Genomic DNA, 20,763 nt, shown 5'->3' on the forward strand with positions numbered 1-20,763 from the left:
GGTATAGAGGTAAGTAAAGGTATATTATTTCAAGACTTAAAGGAAAAGTCAGTCACACCAATCAGTAAAAAAAAAAAAGGCATGTTAACATTATGTGTACCCACGGAAAACTTTAATTACACTTAATATCTCTGGCCAGAAGGTACAACATGTTGTAATAACAACATTGTAATGTTGTACAATGTTGTAATAACATGTTGTACCTTCTGGGCTATTTTGGAATTGACACAGATTGGCAAATTTTGTCAGCTTCCCACAGTTGAATACACTGTCTTATTTCACAGGAAACAAAAACGAAAAATATGAAACATAAATAAGAGTTGCCAGACTGATCAGGCCAGGATGATGAAACCAAATGCCAAAGAATATAAAAACACAATATACAAAAACAACATAAGTTACAGTGATGTTTTCATACATTTGTAAAACATGTTGGTGGACACTACTCAGCGTAAGATCCAACATAAAACTGGTGATACATGTAAACTATCAGAAGGACGGTAGTTAAAGCATATTACAGAGTAACAAAATGTTAAGAGGCAAATCTGAAGTTGTTTGCTGAAATTTAGGCTGGTTGCATTTGGCCATGAACATACACAAGTATTTTACAACTCACCACATCTATATTACATAAAATTCAACAAAACTTATTGCTGTGCAGCATATATGTACACAATGTTTATAAAACAGCTAGGTCTACTTTTTGGATGAGAAACAGTGTTTCAATGTGCAGATACAGTCAGGTCGGGAGGTAATTGGACAGTTAATTAAATTAAATTAATTAATTACAATTTTTGTAGTTTTGTCTGTGCACAACCACAACAGAGCTTAAATGAAACAGTCAAAATGTCCATGTTGTGTTGTTACTTTTATTTCAAAGGGTTTAACAAAAACATCACATTAACTATTTAGGAATTACAGCCATTTTTATATTTGGTGGCTCCATTTTCAGAGGCCACAATTAAATGGACAACCAAACACAAGGATAATATTTAATCCAAATCATCACTTTTGCAACCATTTGCCTTTAAACAAGTCACAGATTGGATAAATAAACATTTAAGTCACTGAATATGTAATTTTCTAGGTTTTACCATCCCATCACAGCTGTTGTTGTCTTGACTGGACTTGCGATAAAATCTGTGCTTGAGGCTCAGACAAGAAAATGGAGTCAAGTCTGAGATGAAACTAAGCCCTTCAAAAAGTGGCCTTGAGACTGCTCTCAAAACCATGACTGATATCGAATACTACAACACTGCATATGGGCTCTGAAAAGTGAAGGCAATACAACTGGACTCAGTTCCTAAATGGGTAACATAATATTTTGGTTCAACCCTTGAATTAAAGACACTACAAGCACATCTTGATTGTTTCTACTCCTTTATTGGAATGTACAGAGGCAAAACTCCAAAAATGTGTCACTCTCCAAAACTGACCTGACTGCAGCTCGTGCAGGCTGTGGCTAAACAGTCACCAGGAGCTCACTAGCGGTGCCCATATTTGGCAGACCAGTCTGTTCGCCCGTGGATGCCCTGCACAGGGGGGCGAGGCAGCAGACCGGAGCCGCTCTTGTTGCCAAGTACCACATTGGTAGAGGTGTTCATCCGGTTCCTCCCAGTGCGCCACGTTGCATAATCTAAAACAACACGCAGGGACACGTACTGTCACATAGCAACACTGAAGAAATACAATGGACTCATTTGGGAACTAAATTAAGGAACGAGAAATTGATAACGTTTATAGCAGTTTGAGTGCTGAATATTCTATAATGATAATTAATAATTAATTAATTAATTAAATAAACAGACAACTAATTCCTAGAATGTGTCCTTACTTGATGCTGTTGATTCCACTGAAGGACGCTGATGCCCTCTACGACCAGCAGATCCAGCATCTTGCTTGTGGAATGATGGTACATATCCACCTGGGAGCGTACTTGTGCCTGATATTTGAAACAAAAACAGAATAAATCAGAATATAGTAAACAGTGGATACAGTACAGGATTACAAAGAAGTCCATAAGTAAGATATTCCAGCTGATTACCATGAGTGCCTCTGCTGGGTAAAGTCCCTCCAAAGGGAATACCACTGTTCCCCCAAAGATGGCTTCCAGCAACATCTTTGGTACAATTTACTGTCACATGCTTTTTTGTGGTAATGCCTGGGGAAAGAAAAAAATGGAAGCATTAAAAAAAAAAAAGTATTTGGAGCTCTTAACCTCCATTGACCCCATACTTTTAAATGCAAACAATGAGAGAGGAAGGAAAAACAAAACAAAAAACCCCCAAAAGCTTTAATAGTAAAGATAATACAGTACACAAATGAAAAATTCACAAAATAAATGTCATACAAAATGATAGAGACAATGACGCGCACATTTTATCACCTATTATAATAATATACTGTACTGCAGATACACTATTATTTTATTAAAGCCAATCACTGGTTATATCAAGTTCCACTTTTCTAAAGTTAAAGGACAGGGTCACCTTTTCACAACCCTAGTCATATTAAAACACTGTTAGCAATCCAAAGTGCTGTAATCATCCTCAATGATCACTTTGTTTGACAGAAAGAACATCCATCCATCCATCTTCCACCACTTAGTCCAATTAAGGGTCGCGGGGGGCTGGAGCCTATCCCAGCAGTCATAGAGCGTGAGGCGGGGTACACCCAGGACAGGACGCTAGTCTGTCGCAGGGCCACAAATAGACAAACACAGACACACACACACACACACACACACCTACGGACAATTTTAAAGATTCCAATCCACCTAACCCGCATGTCTTTGGATGTGGGAGGAAACCGGAGCACACGGTGGAAACCCATGCAATCATGGGGAGAACATGCAAACTCCACACAGAAAGGCCACGGGAATTGAACCCACAACCTTCTCGCTGTGAGGCAACAGTGCTAATCACTAAGCCACCGTGCTGCCACAGAAAGAACATGTTTGAAAAATTTGTTTTTGAATTTATCTGCAACAGCCAATGGGGTCATGCAAAAAAAAAAAAATCCATTATACGCTCACAACAACAATTAACACAAGTGACCTACTTATACATTTGTTTTAAACTGCTGGTATGTTAGCTGTACAAAACATTTTAAGAACTATGGTAAGCTCATTATTTTTTTTTTTTCAAATATTTGAACCTGAACCAATGCTGTGCCAGTCTTAGAAGATAGTTGTGTACATAAAATCATAGTGTGCTAATAACTACACAATGCAATATTAAAATTCAGGAAAAAATGCAGGTGCAAGTTCATTTAGAGCTCATTTGCTCGTCCACTATTCCTAGGATTTGTAAAATGCAGTGTGTGGATGAGTCTATCCCCAATCATATTGTTAACATAAAGACACAAAAGCAATAAATGCCATAAGTAAATTAAAAGGACACTGGTTAGGGCCCCTTCACACATAATGGGCCTCATGTATCAACGTTGCGTCGGCGATATTTGAGCGTATATGGGGTGTACGCCAAAACGGCTGCGCTACTTGGCATTTATCAATGTGGTCGTTGGCGTACGCTACGCTGAAAATATACACCAGGTCGAGATGTGGTGTAAATTATACACCAAAATGAACCAGCGCTGGAATCCACATAAAAATGAAGATGATCAACATGATAAACAGTGCCATTATACAAATCAATGCATATGTTACATAAATAACACTTTCCTGATTATACTACATAATAATCAATACAAATCCCGCCTTTGCAGGATTGTTATGGAGCACGATCCGTGGCTACAGCGCTGACTGCAAAGACAGCGCTGCACGCCCTTTTCTCCAGACTTCGAGCCTGGAGCCAGAGCAGTGCTGAGCTTAACTTCATGTGGTGTGATCATTTTAGACAATGAAATTGATAATAACAACTGTAGTTTCGTCATTCCCTTAATTCGCCCGTGCTGCAACCAGGTTTTCTCCTCTCCATTCGGTTGTCACAATAAAATAAATACAGAATACATTTAAAAAATAAAGACATCTGACGATTAGGCGTGTCTTATTATTGAGCGAGCAAATATCCACATATCAAGAATTATTGACATGTGAAAAGAGAATACAGTGGTCCCTCACTATAACGCCGTTCACACTGTCGTGGCCTCGGAGTCTCGCGGAGTATTTAGTCCAATTTAGCATGCCTTTTTTTTTTTTTAGAATCTTGTTGCCCAGAAAGAGAAAAGAGCGCCAATAACTACTCATAACTGTGTTTGTCACATGGAAACAAACACCTGCTGCAGCGAGATGGAGTGGAAAAGGTGCAGCGCCACGACGCAGAGGCCCGATCTGTGAAATACTGGTCAGTCACTATTATTATTTCTTATGTGTCCGACCTCATTCGTGATCGTTAAAATAATTCTGTAGTTCTAAATGCCATCATAATTATTTATAGGAAAACGTTCTATTTTTATTTCTCAAACAAATGTTTGGGGCCTGAAAACAGTTTGGTATTATTTTCCTACTAAGAATTGAACTTTGAGAGTGTTTACACACGAGAGAAAAGTGAGAAAATGTTCATGCCTGATTGAGAAAGTGTATAAACTGTGTAGTGAGGGGTTTTACAGCTTTGAAATGTCTATAATAATTGTAAAAATAACGCTGACTACGTCGCGGTTTTGCGTATTACGGGCTATTTTTTAGGAACGTAACTCCAGCGATTAATGAGGGACCACTGTAACACTTTATTGATTATATACTACAAAACAATTGATACGACAGCCGCTTTTGACACTCTATTGGCACGCGTCGTGATTGGTGGAGTTCTTTTTCCTTGCCGTCTTCCTGGCTTCCATGTCGTAAAATGAGGGTGTGTCTGAAGCGGAGTCTGAATATTTATGGGCATGTTTATTATAATTACGATCGTTTCCACCAGCCGCATTTATCAAGATCACGTCAGGCGTACGCCAGAAATTGGGCAGGTGCGCACTGCTTGATACATGTCACGGCGGACTTTGGTGTATTTCAAGTTTATGCCGTAAATTTACCGCCACAAGTGCGCAACATTGATACATGAGGCCCAGTGTGAATTAGGTTGATTTGGGCATAAAGTGCGCATGAAGCAGGAATCGTGTGCAAAAGGTACAGAACTGCAGCTGCCTCGTACACCTGTTGCTACAACTATATGCGCACACCAGCGGCTGGAAAGACAGAGTGTGCACTGTGCGAGCCCATCGAACCCTCTTGTAGCAGGTGTCGGCCAAATTCCAACTGACACACACGAACAGCTAACACCGCTCGCATGGCACTTAGAAAATGTGTGGCCAGTCGTACTGTCATCACGAAAACAGTCTGCAGTGCAGACAATCACTGTCAAGGTGGATGTGAAATTTGTCTAAGTACCCCACGACTGTGAAGGGTGCCGAACTCACATGTGGCGTTCCAGAGTGTCGCTCCTCCCACAACACGTGTGCATGTGTGTGGGACATGCCCCCCATCCCTCAAGCAAGGCATCTCTAATCTGATCACAGTGTGACACCTTGGTCTGTGCACTGACAGGACAGGGGGCGTGGCTGGCTGCCCACAGCTGTGAGACATCTCCAGTTCTGGACATCACAGCTGCAGCACATGTCCCATGTTTTGACAGACACCGCATGTTTGCCCTGTGGTGGAAATATCTAAAAACATGTATCTCTTTTGCAATGGCAGGAGAAAAGGACCGTCAGTCCGTTCGGACACGCAGCAGACAATCTGAATGCCACATCTGACAGGACACGCATGTTGGGCTGTGAGGGCTGTGAGCGGTGCGCCACACAACCAGGACAAGCCAACAGGGCAACAAATGTGGCACTTTCAGTCATGTATCAGCAGAAATATGGCGTACCATTGACCGTTTGGTCAATTATCACAGCACTTTTTTTTTCTTTTTTAGAAAATAGGTTTATCTGCTTGTTGATTTTAGCCATTTTCACGCTCCTGTTACAAGACAGTGATTGTAGCGCAGTGATAAAGTTTCCCTCTGGTAATCAGAGTGTGTGGGTTTGAATCCCATGGCATTTTTTTTCTATTTATTTAACCAGGACTATTTAACTGCGGGCTTCTGTATTGTGTCCCCTTTTATGTATTATTTATATCAACCCACTGATATTCACTAATTATACAGCTGGTTTTTATTTTCCTCCACATCAGCAGTGCACCTCGTCCCATGGAACACAGTGCAAGAAGCTGCAGCAGCTCGCACTGTGTTCCTGCTTGAAAGACACTGTTGCGTGCACGCCTGCCCGTCTGCGCGATGTTTCGTGGTGCGCTCATACGAGCTCTACCGCCGTGAGTCGCCCTGAGTTGTACGTATTCGCACTATGTGTGAAGAGGCTCCTTAATGGTAACGCATGATTGGACGTGTTGCAGGAATTGATCATACTGACACATGACTGATGGAAATTAGCAACAGGTGTGGTTGACGTGACGTGTAGCTTGAAATGAGCTTGTGAGTTTCTTTCATTTGCAAAACCTAGGTATGGTGGTTACCAAGGCCACTTTGCTTGAGGATTCTAACATACGCTAATAGGCTACTGTATTTCTCTAATACACTGCCATTTACAAATGTGAGTATTTCAGTTTGCTAACAACATTTAATGTAACTGAGGTTGTTAAAAAAAAACAAAAAAAACATTGTGTCCTTTCAGTAAGAAAACATGTATTACCTGGTAAATATCTTGACTGCCTCAAGTAATGCTGTTTAGCAGAGGCTGTTCTTGATGGTTCTTGGTACGTTGTAGGCTTGTTTAGGTTTAATGGTGCATCTTCCTTGCTATTAGATTTGCTGAAATCCAAAACATTTCCATATCTAAGAAGACAAAGAACATTCAATGACAATTCAAACCGTGCAAAGCACTCAGAGGACGCCATTTTGACCATGGACGTAAAAACACGCTGTGCAGTCGAAAATCCATTTAGGGGCGTGTCTGATTGCCATTACTGTATATTTCATCGGCAGGAAATTCCAGAACAAAGGGATTACATTCACCTTATTCAATAGGCCTGGGCTTGTTGTAGTTCAAAGACAAAAATCAAAATCAATCAGAGTTGCACCTGCGCTTTGCTTTAAATCGGACTGTTCCAGACACCCAGCACTGTGGTCTTGAGAAAGCAGATACATTGAAAGGATTTCTGCTACGTTAATGGATTAGTACCAATGGGTCTGCACCCACAACAACCAACATAACTCACTGATGTTAAGCAATTCAGCAGCAAGTCAGTGTGGTGGCCTTGAGATAGTTTTTTCTTTCACAAACACCACAGATTAACAGCCACAGATATCATAATATGCCACCATACCAATACACCACTGCAGTGCAGTGACTGCATATTTGCTGATAAGCAGTGAGTGTGTGTGTGTGTGTGTTGCAAACCCACTTACGTACGTTGCGTCTGGGTGTTGCATTCTATATACAGAGTTGGACTTTAGATGTGGTTTTTGTGGTCTACGGTACAAATGCTTCCTGGTGATGGATGTTACATGGACCAGCTTTGTGCCCGATGACACCTCATTTTTAGACTGACGTGTTCACGAGTGAAAATAGTATCATGATGTAGAGGACATGGGTGCAAAAATAATAACTACGATGGATGGGAACCTAGTGATGATACCTGCACTGGGCACCAGGTGGAAGATGAGGTCCAGTGTGACATTGTGTATACCATTTTTTTTAATTCTGTTCTCAGTTATATGTTGTTTAATTCCACAGTTTATTGCCGTACTGTACTGACTTTCTAACAGTTGTTTGAAAAGTGCTGTAATCATTATTATGGACAAGATACCATATAATCACACTGCTGATCTGGCAGTGCAGATATATATATATTGGACAAAACTCATGTGCACTTTGTCATTGCTAGTGCAGCAAATAACAGAATATTTGCAGAGGAATCCTTCAAATCGGTTACAAGCACCAAAGTTTGACTGTGTATACCTTTTGGTACATATTTTAGAAAAATAACAGCCATTTGAATTTTCAATAGGGGGCCAAGTAGGGGTCAATTGAAGAACTGCATAAGGAAAAAAAAAAAAAGTTCCAATCATATCGAAATCTATACCACATTATGTGACTGATCACAAAGATTCCAAAAAGGTATAGTTTGGACTATCTGTGACTGAATGTTCTGGAGTTATGGGGTAAAAACAGCAAGCATGGCGACAAGGGTCACTTTCAGTTTGTACAGGGGTCAAAAGTTAAAGTTGCTCCAATTATGGTAAAACATGATGCAAATTATTGGTTGAGTTAGTAGGATTTTAAAAAGGAATAGTTTGCACCATGTGTCATGCTTAGTTATCATGTTACGGGGTAACATATGCCACATGTCATAGAATCCAATGGACGTTGACTTTCTTTGACTTTACTTTGGAGACCAAACACTGAACACAGTCAGAACTATTCCATTTGTTAATCCTATTAGTTCAACCAATAATTTGCACCATGTTTGACCAAAACTGGAGCAATTTTAACTTTTGATCCCTGTACAAACTAAAACTGACCTTTGTTGCCATTCTTGCTGTTTTTACCCCATAACTCCAGAACATTCAGTTATAGTGTTGTGTGTTGGGGGGTTTGGCTGGATGTTTTTGTGTTGTTTTCTTTTCTTTGCTCTCCAGGTGGTATGCAAACTGGTTTTTGTCTGTGGAGAAGGTGCTGGCAGAGGAGTCCTTCACCCTCATCAACATTGTTGGCTGCACTTGTGGAGGATGTTCATGTGCAGGCCTAATGACTCGCAGCACCTGTGGATGATGCTCACGTGCGGACTTGGGGACTTTCAGATGAAGCGGATGGTGAGATGGCGTTCTGCATTTGGGCCATGAGTGGTTCGAGCGGAGTTGCCGGGAACTCGACCTTGTGACGTTCGTTTGTGAGACGCTGAGGACCGCGCCTGGGTTTGACACATCGTGCCTGTGAAGGAGGACGGGTGAGGGACACATGCTGTCAGCACACATCAGAGGTGATTGATTGTCTGAATAAGTGTTAATAGGAATTTGGTATTTTGTTACGCAGTATATTTGAACATTGATGAGAATTGTGCAGCTAGCTTCTCACGGCCATGGCGTGCGGAGTGATGATCCTCCACCTGTTGTGAGAAGCTGCTCATTTACATAAAGCTTAAAGTCAGACCTGAATGTGTTGCTGATAGCGTGTGCCTTTGAAGGATATTAGTTGTAGCTGTTGACTTACCTCACCTCTTCTATCCTTCACAGAGTCAGTTTGTCATGTCCACCTGGGGGGTGTTTGGCGGTGAACTTGAGTCCAGAAGCGCCGGGCTTCGATCCCTTTGGGCGCTGGAGAGCGTGCCGTCCTTCACTCCGCCAGACAAACGCACTTTTATGTTGTACACAATTATTGCACGAAAGGGAAATAAATGTTTTGTTTTTGGAAGTGCTTTCTGGTTATTTAGCGCTGGGTTCAGTCAGACGCAGGTCCGCTCCTCAACCCGCGTCGGCACATAACATATAGATAGTCCAAACTATACCTTTTTGGAATCATTGTCATCAGATACATAATGTGGTATCACTTTCAATATGATTGGAACATATTTTAATTTTGACCCTGTGCAGTTCTTCAACTGACCCCTACTTGGCCCCCTATTGAAAATTCAAATGGCTAAAGTTATTTTTCTACAATATGTACCAAAAGGTATACACAGTCAAATTTTGCTGCTTGTAAGCGGATTTGAATGATTCTTACAGTTATCTGCTGTACTATGCAGTGCAGATATCACTGAATCTGACTTGGCTAAATGGTACTTTGTGACAAATGATTTTAAACCTCACCTGCTCAGTGTGGCTTCTCCGTGTCTGAACTTCTCTGCGGAGAAGTTTTTTTTGCCAAGAATGCTTATCGAAGTCGATTCAGTTTCGTCACTGTCATCCCAGTCGTCACACTTTTGGAGTCCTGTGCCATGACCCCAGCGGCGGAGCCCTCCCTTAGGGTTCACCTGATAGCTAAGTGGGTTAGTATTCTCCGATTCCTGTCGCATCTGGTAAAACAACAAACAAATTGAACAGTGTTACTTTTTCTCCAAGTAGGATTTGTGTGTTAAATTATGACTTACAGTAAAACATGTAATGTGAGAAATACAGAAAGTTGCTCTGATTCTTGCAGGTAATTAGCGATGCAACATAACATCTATGCCAAGTCAGTTATTCCTAATGCAGAGTAGCCACTTCTTCTAAAACAAATAATAACAGGGCAGCACAGTGGTTTTGTGGTGAGATCGCTTCCCACCTAGTCCTTTCTGTGTGGAGTTTACATGTTCTCACCTTGTCTGTGTGGGTTTCCTCCAGGTGCTCAAGTTTGATCCCACTATCAAAAAACATGCCTGGTAGGGTCTCCCTTGGCAAACAGGTCAAAGGTGACGGGTCAGACTAAGGGCAGTTCAGAAGCTCCCATGGCCGACACAAATGAAGGACCGAGACGTCGCCCGGTATGGCGGAGCCGGGGCCCCACCCTGGAGCCAGGCCTGGGGTTGGGGCCCCCGCGCGAACGCCTGGTGGTCGGGCCTTAGGCCACGGGGCCTGGCCGGGCTCAGCGCAAAACAGCGATGTGGGCCTGCCCTCCTGTGGGTTCACCACCTGCAGAGGGGGCCATGGGGGTCGGGTGCTGAGAGGACTGGGTGGCAGTCGAGGGCGGGTGGCCCGGCAGCCCGGTCTGCGCTCACAACCTCTGGCTGTTAGGACGTGGAACGTCACCTCGCTGGGGGGGGAGGAAGCCTGAGCTTGTGCGGGAGGTTGAGAGGTACCGACTAGAGATAGTCGGGCTCACTTCCACACACAGCTTGGGGTCTGGTACCCAACTACTGGAGAGGGGCTGGACGCTCCACTTTTCTGGCGTTGCTCACAGGGAGAGGTGGTGAGGTGGGGTAGCATTGCTTATTGCCCCCCCCCCCCCCCCAGTTCAGTCACCATGTGTTGGAGTTGACCCCGGTGAACGACAGGGTTGTGTCCCTACGCCTTCGGGTTGGGGACAGGTCTCTCACTGTTGTCTCAGCCTATGGGCCAAGCAGCAGTGCAGACTACCCAACCTTCTTGGAGTCCCTGGGAGGGGTACTAGATAGTGCACCGACTGGGGACTCCACTGTTCTCCTGGGGGACTTCAACACCCACATGGGCGGCGACGGTGAGACCTTGAGGGGGGTGAATGGGAAGCACGGCCTCCCCGATCTGAACCTGAGTGGTGTTCAGTTGTTGGACTTCTGTGCTAGCCACAGTTTGTCCATCATGAACACCATGTTCGAGCACAAGGGTGTCCAAAAGTGCACGTGGCACCAGGACACCCTGAGCCGGAGGTCGATGGCCGACTTTGTAGTTGTATCATCTGACCTTCGGTCACATGTCTCGGACACTCATGTAAAGAGAGGGGCTGAGCTGTCGACCGATCACCACCTGGTGGTGAGTTGGATCTGCTGGGAGGGGAGGAAGCCGGTCAGACCTGGCAGGCCCAAATGTATCGTGAGGGTCTGCTGGGAACGACTGGCGGAACCCTCTGTCAGCGAGGTCTTCAACTCCCACCTCCGGGAGAGCTTCTCCCAGATCCTGGGGGAGGTTGGAGACATGGAGTCCGAGTGGACCACGTTCTCCACCTCCATTGTCGATGCGGCCGCCCGTAGCTGTGGTCACAAGGTCTCTGGTGCCTGTCGCGGCGGCAATCCCCGAATCCAATGGTGGACACCAGAAGTAAGGATTGCCGTCAAGCTGAAGAAGGAGTCCTACTTATCTTTGTTGGTAAGTGAGACCCCGGAGGCAGTTGACAGGTACCGGCAGGCCAAGCGTGCTGCAGCTTATGTGGTTGCAGAGGCAAAAACTCAGGTCTGGGAGGAGTTCAGGGAGGCCATGGAGGAGGACTATCGGTCGGCCTCGAAGAAATTCTGGCAAACCGTCCAACGCCTCACGAGGCGGAAGCAGCTCTCTGCCAACACTGTCTATAGTGCGGGTGGGGAGCTGTTGACCCTGACTGGGGATGTTGTCGGGCGGTGGAAGGAATACTTCGAGGATCTCCTCAATCCCATCGTCACGTCTTCCGAAGAGGAAGCAGAGACTGGGGACTCAGAGACGGACTTGTACATCACCCAGGCAGAAGTCACCGAGGTGGTCAGAAAGCTCCTTGGTGGCAAGGCTCCTTGGGTGGACGAAATCCGTCCTGAGTACCTTAACTCTCTGGATGTTGTGGGACTGTCCTGGTTGACACGTCTCTGCAACACTGTGTGGCGGTTGGGGACAGTGCCCCTGGATTGGCAGACTGGGGTGGTGGTCCCTCTGTTTAAGAAGGGGGACCGGAGGGTGTGTTCCAACTACAGGGGGATCACACTCCTCAGCCTCCCTGATAAGGTCTATTCCAGAGTACTGGAGAGGAGAATTCGATCGATGGATACGAGACCGTCGTGTGCTTGCGCGGCTTTCCATGACAAAATCTCTTGTTAAAAGTGAAATCTGCCGGAAAATGGCTGATGTCCAGGTCTTGTGATAACCAGAGAAAGAGCACACGACGGTCTCGTATCCACAGAGCCATCAGCTTAGAAATGATCCAGTGGTTTGTGCCGCATCGTCGCAGCTCGCAGCGCGGCGCACCGACCGTCCTTAAAGGGGTCCTTAAACCTGTAGTTAAAGTCCTTATTCTCTGTGAAGCCCGTAAAATTTTCACTGAAAGCCAGATAAATTTTTCGAATGGTTTCTAGGTGCCAGTCTCTAACAGCTTCCTGAAAAACTTCTGATGGAAAAAAAAGTCCTTTTCATTCCGCCCATTTCCAGACAATGAAAATCCGACAAGGGGGCGGAACCACTCCTTCCACAAGGCGTGCTCACAGGCGAATGACGTCACCGACAGGCGTGGAAAAACCTCACGCATGTGCACGAGGGTTCAAGCATGTCTGACCGTAAAAACTATGAATGAAATCATATAGTTTTGAAAAAATAAAAAAGGTACAATACTTTATGGACAGGACCTTGTATTATGATTTTGTTCTTGTGTTTACTTTGGTCTTATTTCATAGATTATCAATTCTTGAACTTGTTTTTAATTTTATGCTCTCTGTCTTGCCCGTGTGAGTAGCCATATGTGTTCCTCTGCCATTTAAGAATCTTATATTTTACTACATTAAAGATTCATCTATTCACTGGAGTAAAAAGGAACAATATAGCGTACAATTATAAGTACAAGTCAGGAAAGATTTTAAAAAAAAAAAAACACAGATACTGAAGCAAAATAAACCCAAGAGTTATTAGCCTAGGCTAACCTTGCTCTGAATGCTTTATCAAGCAGGTAAGGAGAGTTGGCTCTGCGGCAATCCTTCGCTCTGCTCCGACTTCACACCGTGCTTCAGTTGCTGCTCTCGAACCAACCTCGTGTGCTGTTGGTAGAGTGACGTCTGGGAAGATACTGATCCACGAGAGGGTTGACCTCTGCTGAAGAGGCCGTGATGGGGGGGCAGTGTTGGTTAGGAGGCGGAGCCTGTGGTGGCGGCACAGGCTTCAGCAGTAGGGGTTGCTGCTGCATCACCTGCTGTGGCTGTGGAGGTGCCTGAAGTAGGACAGCACCTGGCTGAGTTCTGCCCTGCTCCAGGATCTGCTGAGGAGTCCCCAAACTTGGCCCACATGAAAGTAAGAGTATCTGAGAGCCTGCGGATGACAAAATTTAGAATGATGATGATATCAGCTGCAAAAGCTGGAAAGAATTATGCCGCTGATTAGATCATGCAATACCTGTGCAGAGGTCGGTCTCTTTTTGGGATCCCACTGGAGGAGGTCTGTCATGAGATGGATAGCTTCAGCACTTGCATTTGGGATGAGTGTCTTCAGATTGGTAGGAATACACTGAGGCCAACGGAACTCCATGTCACTCGCCAGCTGGAAATCCCTCCAGCCAGTCACTCTGTAATAATAAGACACCGCTTACTGTTACACATTTGACACTACAATCCAGTTCATGACTAAAGTAAAAGAGTAGCACAAACAGTGTAGCAGGACTACTACTACTGTGACCGACCATCCACGTGTGTGGGATTTCATACATTCTTTCACAGTGATCTGGGCACAATGCTGCATTTCAATGTCAAAACTAGCACAACACCTTATTACAAAGTCATTCTGAAAGGGAAAAAAGGGTATGTGGTACTTTTTCCAACTCTGGCATCAGTCATTCATAAAAGTAACTCATCCTTTTGTTTTTTCTGTTGCCTCTGTCAGACAAACTAAAAACTTTAGATGAAAAACTTTAAAGAAGTTTCCATTTGGGAAAAAGTGCATTTATATATGTGTTTTTTTTTCTTGCAATTTTGAAATGTTACCTTTTGTGGCGACCCCAATACTTGGCAAATCTTGAAAATGGTGTCAACTTCACTGGAACCTGGGAAAAGAGGTCTGAGTGTATAAAGTTCAGCCATGATGCAGCCAACTGCCCACTGGTCTATGGGTGAACTGTAGGTTGTGGACCTGAGAAGCACCTCGGGAGCTCTGTACCTGGTCAAAGAGAAAGTAGAAGATCTTATCCGTAATTATTAAAAGTGGCAACTTTTGAGATGAAACACCCGAATTAAAGTAGAAAACCCCTGTACATGTCATTGACAACATGATGTATTTGAAAGACAGAAAGATGTCAGACTGGAATTATGTTCCATCATCCACATCTTCATACAGTGTGCTGCCACTCTTCCTAAACTCAAGAAACGGTTTAGGAAGAGTTGTTCTTATAAAATTTGTGGACAGAAGGAAAGAGTGACACCTATGTATCTCCCCAAATGTTTGTTTATGGGGAATATAGCAATAGCAGGGTTGCTCACATGCAAGGTTGTAGGGTGATTTCTATCTACACCCCCCAAATTGGTGTTTAGGGGGGTATAATAATTACAGGAGACCACCAAATTACTGTAAACCCGGCAAATGGGGCATAAAATGGAGAAGAAAAGAATATCAAAGTACATCCTCCAAACAACCGTAAATTTTTTAGCTCATTTACTGCCTAAGGGATACCTCTGGTGAAGTAGCAAATTTGAACCCTGCATGTTAATATATTTTTGTTCATAAGAAAATAAATACATCCACTCACCATCTAGTTGAGACATAGTCTGTGTATGGTGGTCGAGATCTGATCTCACGAGCAAGTCCAAAGTCAGCAATTTTCACCAGCTCTGGGCCCATGCACAGAAGATTCTCAGGTTTCATATCACGGTGAAAAAATCCTAACAAAGCCACAGAAAACACAAATCTCATTTGCATAATAATGACATTAAAAATGTACCAAATGTCACTTGAGCCACATCCAATTCAGAATCCTGCAATTATAAACAGACCTACCATGTTTATGAATAAACGCAAGCCCCTGTAGTATCTGAAACATTATATTTCTTACAGCAGATTCAGGAAACAGCCGAGTCCTGCAGCAAGAAGCGCATCGAAATCTGATATACATTTTCAAATGTGCAATCGTAATGTAAAATATAACAATTACACATACCTGTCTTTCATGAGCTGATATAAATTTTCCTTCATGTACTCAAATATAAAGTATAAACTGGTCATTTTCTCGAATAACCTCCTTAAGCTTGATGACGTTGGCATGGTTCAGTTCTTTAAAGACTGAAAGAATGAAAAAAAAAAAATAACATTAAGAACAGGGACATGGTATTCTGTAATTATTAGCAGCATAATGTAACTGTAACCATGCTGGACAACACATACAAGTCACTGCAGCACAAAGCAAGTCCCTACAACTAACAGATTGTACTATGGGTAAATTCTGCTACAGGAGGATTTGTGCTTATATTTTTTTTTTTTTAAAGGGGAAGGCAAATCCAGAGTAATACAAAGCAGGATGGAGAAATCATCATTTTCCATGCACTGGGATGATAAAGTTTCACCATGCTAAATTTTAGTAATGGGGAAGCCATGATGCCGACATGCTGCCATCATAATTTGATTAAACGCTAAAGATGAGCATGCGCCCTGCAGATGGTTTGCTCTGTTAAGGTGTAGGAAAGGCATGTGTAAGCCAGGGACGGGACCAGAGCTCAAAACCAACAGCACACAAAAATCACCTTCTACTCAGATCTGCTTTGGACTGCGCTGTGAGGAAAATTTAGACAATAACACTCTGAATTTGTGCAAAAAAAAAAAAAAAAAAAATGACAGCAAGGTGAAAAAAAAATGTGAGAAATGGACTACAATGTACAATGGTCATCATATCATTTCTGTGTAATACACATTATAATAAACACTGCTGATTCAACATGACAAAGGGAAACTCTATGCAAACTACAACAATAATGGGGTGCAGTATCAAAGTAATGGACAGGTGCTAATCACATTGGTACAAATGATCTCATTTACATCCCAGGCTACGGTGTAACGTTTACTTGGCTGCTCATCCATCCATCCCAACTCACTGAGAATCTGATGTGCAAAAATGCGATATACATTTAAACTAAGATTCTAATACCACATGTCAGTGACACTTTGGCTAAGGTTTAAAAAAATCCCCAAAACGTAATACAACCCACAATTTAAATTCCATTCTTCGTGAACTTTGGATATTGACTGAAAGAATGAGACAGAAGAAACAACTGGTCAAAATGAGCTTGCATGACAGCTGGACTCCACTTTATAGGAAGGGAGAGGAGCTCTAACATCGGTAAGAAGCTCAGAGTGGAACTACTGGAACCAGTTGAGGTGGTTCAGGCATCTGATCAAGATTTTTGTCATTTTTTGCATAGGTTAAATGGTGTTTACAGTTAAAGTGTCCTTCTCATTGTGGTAAAAATAAAACCCACCTTGAATTCACGGAGGTTCATGCATTCTTCCCAGGTATAGAACTTTCTCTTCATTCTGAAAAGGGAATGTCGCTGTCAAGTTTAGTAGATAGAGTTCCTGCTTCTTCGGGTAATGTTAAGAGCAAAACATACAGGACTTCTACTCACTTTTTTATGGCAACTAACTCCTGTGTTTCGAGACTACGGCCGAGGATGGACCGAACCGTAGGTGCCGTCCCGAGCTGTTTGATGGTTGCGTATCTATTCATTATGCTCTTTCTTACACAACATTATCATCTCCAGGCAGGTGATAGCTGGGTAGAAACTAGAATAAAATTGCCTCCTACTGTTGAATGCAACCAGATTTTCCTGTGACAAGAGCACAGACCATATGCAGAACTGGAGGAGTCATGGTGCCACAGACCTGGTTCCAGCTATCTGTAAATGTCAGAGACAGATTAAAAAAAAAAAAGTTCATCAAGCAGCTGTAATTACAATGCACTCATGATCAGGTAAGCATGGTAGATTTTAAACAACTGCTTTTATGGACACACTGAGTAACTGTATTAATCTTAAGCTGTTGCTATTGATGTGGTGCCACATGCAAACAGTTGTTAATTATGCTATTAGTATTTATTTAAACTACCCAATGTCACGGTTCATGCACAATAGGGTGGTCCTTATTTTACAAAGTTTTGAAATGTAATACTCTGACCACCTGAATAGGTTCTAATTGATGAGAAAACATGCTGTGTAAAATTTTTTTTGTAGAAATTAATTTTTAGATGTAGCTCAAAAGCACTGAAATTTGCTATTTCATGCTATATAAACACTATACTAACTAAACCTTGAAAAAAAAAACCTGTGGAGGCCATCCTGAATTTCTAAGTGAGCACCAGGAGGATTCATCAAGACTTTTGATATGTTGTTTAGGATGGGTTGTGGCACCATTAAGCTTTAGTTTGTATAGCATTATATAGCAGAAAATAGCAAAAAATTTAATGCTTTGAAGCTACCTCTAAAAATTTATTTATACAAACAAAATTTTACACAGCATGTTTTTTCATCAGTTGGAACCTATTCAGGGGGTCAGAGTATTAAATTTCAAAACTTTGCAAAATATGGACAACCCTACTGCACAACCCTAACCTTAACCCTAAAACTAACTTTTGAGCTTGGCATTCATCAGTTGCCAACTGTATAGTTTCAATGCCATGATGTTTCACAATAATCACGGTGGTTTGTTATTGGATATTGTATAAAGTGGTACAATACGGTATTGTATCAATAGCTACTTCATTAATCCTGTACTTACCCTGCTAATTGCAAGGAAAAAATTCTGAACATTTTGAGGAGAGGTGAAGGACTCTGCTGTATTTTCAATTAAGGACTCTGTTTTTGTTGCTCATCTGTTGTAAACAAAGTTTTGTACAATCTGTAAAAACCTTGTAACTGTTAGAATGGCCTAAGCAGTGGGTTCCCCCCTCTGGGTCTGGTCTGCTTGAGGTTTCTTCGTCATTATCACCAGAGGGAGTTTTTCTTTACCACTGTCACCTGTGTCATTGCTCAAGGAGGTTAGTAAAGTTAGCGCTTACTCATGTGAAGCACCTTGAGACAGCTTTGTTGTGATTTGGTGCTATACAAATAAATTGAACTGGAATATCAAGTCAAAGAACAGTTGATATGCTGAATTTTGAGGTGGTTCCAGATCAATATTTGAATCTGCAGGTGTGTGGCCTTGACAATGGCAGTTGTATTTCTGAGTGTACCATAGTCTGTACATGTATTTTACATGCATATTATAGACAGATAGATAGATACTTCATGTGTCAGCACAGTTTGCATGAAGGTAGCAGGACTCCATAAACCCTAGTGCAGTTTCAGTGATTACTGAAATTTAGGTAGGGTAGACCGGGGTAATTCCATACCCAGGGAAAATCCATAACCAGATTTATTTTCTCCTGGTTATGGGTCTTTAGGATTGGAGGGGAGAAAGTTATATTTCAGGTATATTTTATAACAAGGCCTCTGATTGGCTGTTGACCTTTGAACCTGTCTGGCCAAAACTATGTCAGTTGAGCAGACAACAAAAACATTCCATATTTTTAGGGTCCAAAACTACACCACCCAAGCTTGCATTTTGGTAAGTATGTTTTATAAACTCTCAAATAATTGTACAGAATTGATATGTTTTCAAAATAAAGGCTCTAATAATGTAAAAATAGATATTATATCTTGACCTGCAGACTCAGTTGAAAAATATTTGACATATTCTCAACACTGTGAATTGGGTAAACCCATACCCCTGGGTGTGGAATTACCCCAGAGGTAACAATGGTTGTAGGAAACAATTAATTTCTTAGGAATACATTAATTGATAAGGGATTACTCACATATTATTTAATGATAAAAAAAAAAGTTAATTTTGCCTTTTTAAATTACTTTTATCTATCTTTTAATATATGTTTTGATATTCTATTGGAATGTGAAACCTAAAATGGGTTTGCAAGTTGTTGCTTCCTTAAGTTTAAATTTCAAGATTGACCTAAAAGATATATGACTGAATTTCTGACATTGTTGAATGTTTACTGTTACGTTAATGGGGCATGGAATTGCCCCGTTCCAAATTTTATTCAGATTTTTGTAATTTTAATGGATAAATATTATGTGCATGTGCAAAGGTGTAGTTCATTTATGTTTTTGTTTAGTAGGTACTGACTGTTTGTTAGAATGAGTTTGAATTGATTCTGCTTCCACATGGTTAAAATATTCAAATTTATAAAAGTAGGGTATGGAATTACCCCGGTCTGCCTATCATGGATACACGAGTACATGAAAAAACAAACAAACAAAAAAAAAACTGGTGCGGGTAATAACAGTAGTGTACACAAGAGATGCATTTTTTTTCTCTCTCTCTCGCTGGACACGAAGTAGCAACCAAAAGAAAGCACATTTATTTACAAAATCGGACCGTGTGAAAAACATTTCTTTTTAAACCATTTTGCTCTTACATCCACTGCATTTTGAAGTACTGAAAGAACAACATAGATCAGTAGAATCTTTTTTTTTTTTAGTCACACCTGACAAAAAGCAGCATCGCCAGCAGATAAAAGATATCAACGACTGAAATCGTGACAAAGTGCAGCTACTCAGATGCCTACCACTCTTTTAATTCAGGAGTAAAATTATGACTTTGTGTCGTTGATGGGAGCAGGCGTGGTTCAGTTTATCTTGTGGCCCAGCTGCTAACAAAAAACTAAACTAAACACTGGACTGATTTCCTGTCCAACTTCAAATAAAACCAGCGACACTCACCCTCCTCACGTCAATACGGCAAGAACAACACATAGCACACCGTTCGTAATCCTCGTTCAATAAGCGTCTTCTCGGAGCAGTCAGAGGTGTTTAGAAGAAGAACAGCAACATCCACTTTGTCCAAATGAAATGACATTAAAATCAGCTAGGCCCGTTCTCCTGACTCCCTCGTGATCTCGCGATATTTCCCCCCCAACACAACAATCACAGCGGCGAAGTGAGTGAAGCGAGGTGAAATCAACGTTTTATTACAGATTTTGTCGCCAACATCTACGTAGAATTAAGAGATTAAGCTACAATTTTCAGACAGTTTTCACAGTCACACAGATCTTTAATCATGTTTCAAGATTAATTTTCTTTAAATTAAATTATGTGAAGCCGAAATGAGATTGTAATTAGCTCCTTAGCTCTTACAGATTTGTCAACGTTTTATACACGTTAATACATTTATTACATCTTTTTTTTTTTTAAAAGTTGGGCTTCTTAATTTTGTTTTTAAAATCTTGTTAAATTTAAAAGTTACAATTTGTACATGATCAAATTTTATCATAATTTATTATGATAAAATTTGATGATGCTGATGATGATATAATAATAATCATCATCATCATTTGTGCCAAACGTTTTCCATTTTTTTTTTGATCGATTTAATTAAAATTCAACCTATATTCACACACACACACTCATCTTCAACCACTTATCCAAGATTGGGTCGCAGGGGG

At 41.8% G+C, this 20,763-nt stretch overlaps 1 protein-coding gene across 1 annotated transcript; it reads right to left on the reverse strand.

Moving 5' to 3' along the window:
* Positions 1-1,363: 1,363 nt before the first annotated feature.
* LOC117524008 (serine/threonine-protein kinase ICK-like) lies at positions 1,364-20,205 on the reverse strand. The gene is given in 20 exon segments (XM_034185724.1): positions 1,364-1,636; positions 1,835-1,942; positions 2,045-2,161; positions 6,646-6,788; positions 9,762-9,967; positions 13,225-13,251; positions 13,253-13,381; positions 13,383-13,409; positions 13,411-13,568; positions 13,571-13,601; positions 13,686-13,835; positions 13,837-13,854; positions 14,270-14,441; positions 15,028-15,160; positions 15,276-15,355; positions 15,436-15,491; positions 15,493-15,557; positions 16,744-16,802; positions 16,895-17,164; positions 20,042-20,205. Coding segments are annotated over 19 exon segments (1,932 nt in total). The 5' UTR covers positions 16,996-17,164; positions 20,042-20,205; the 3' UTR covers positions 1,364-1,484.
* Between the last annotated feature and the right edge of the window lie 558 nt (positions 20,206-20,763).

Source organism: Thalassophryne amazonica, chromosome 13 (genome assembly GCF_902500255.1).
Source record: "Thalassophryne amazonica chromosome 13, fThaAma1.1, whole genome shotgun sequence".
NCBI lineage: Eukaryota > Metazoa > Chordata > Actinopteri > Batrachoidiformes > Batrachoididae > Thalassophryne > Thalassophryne amazonica.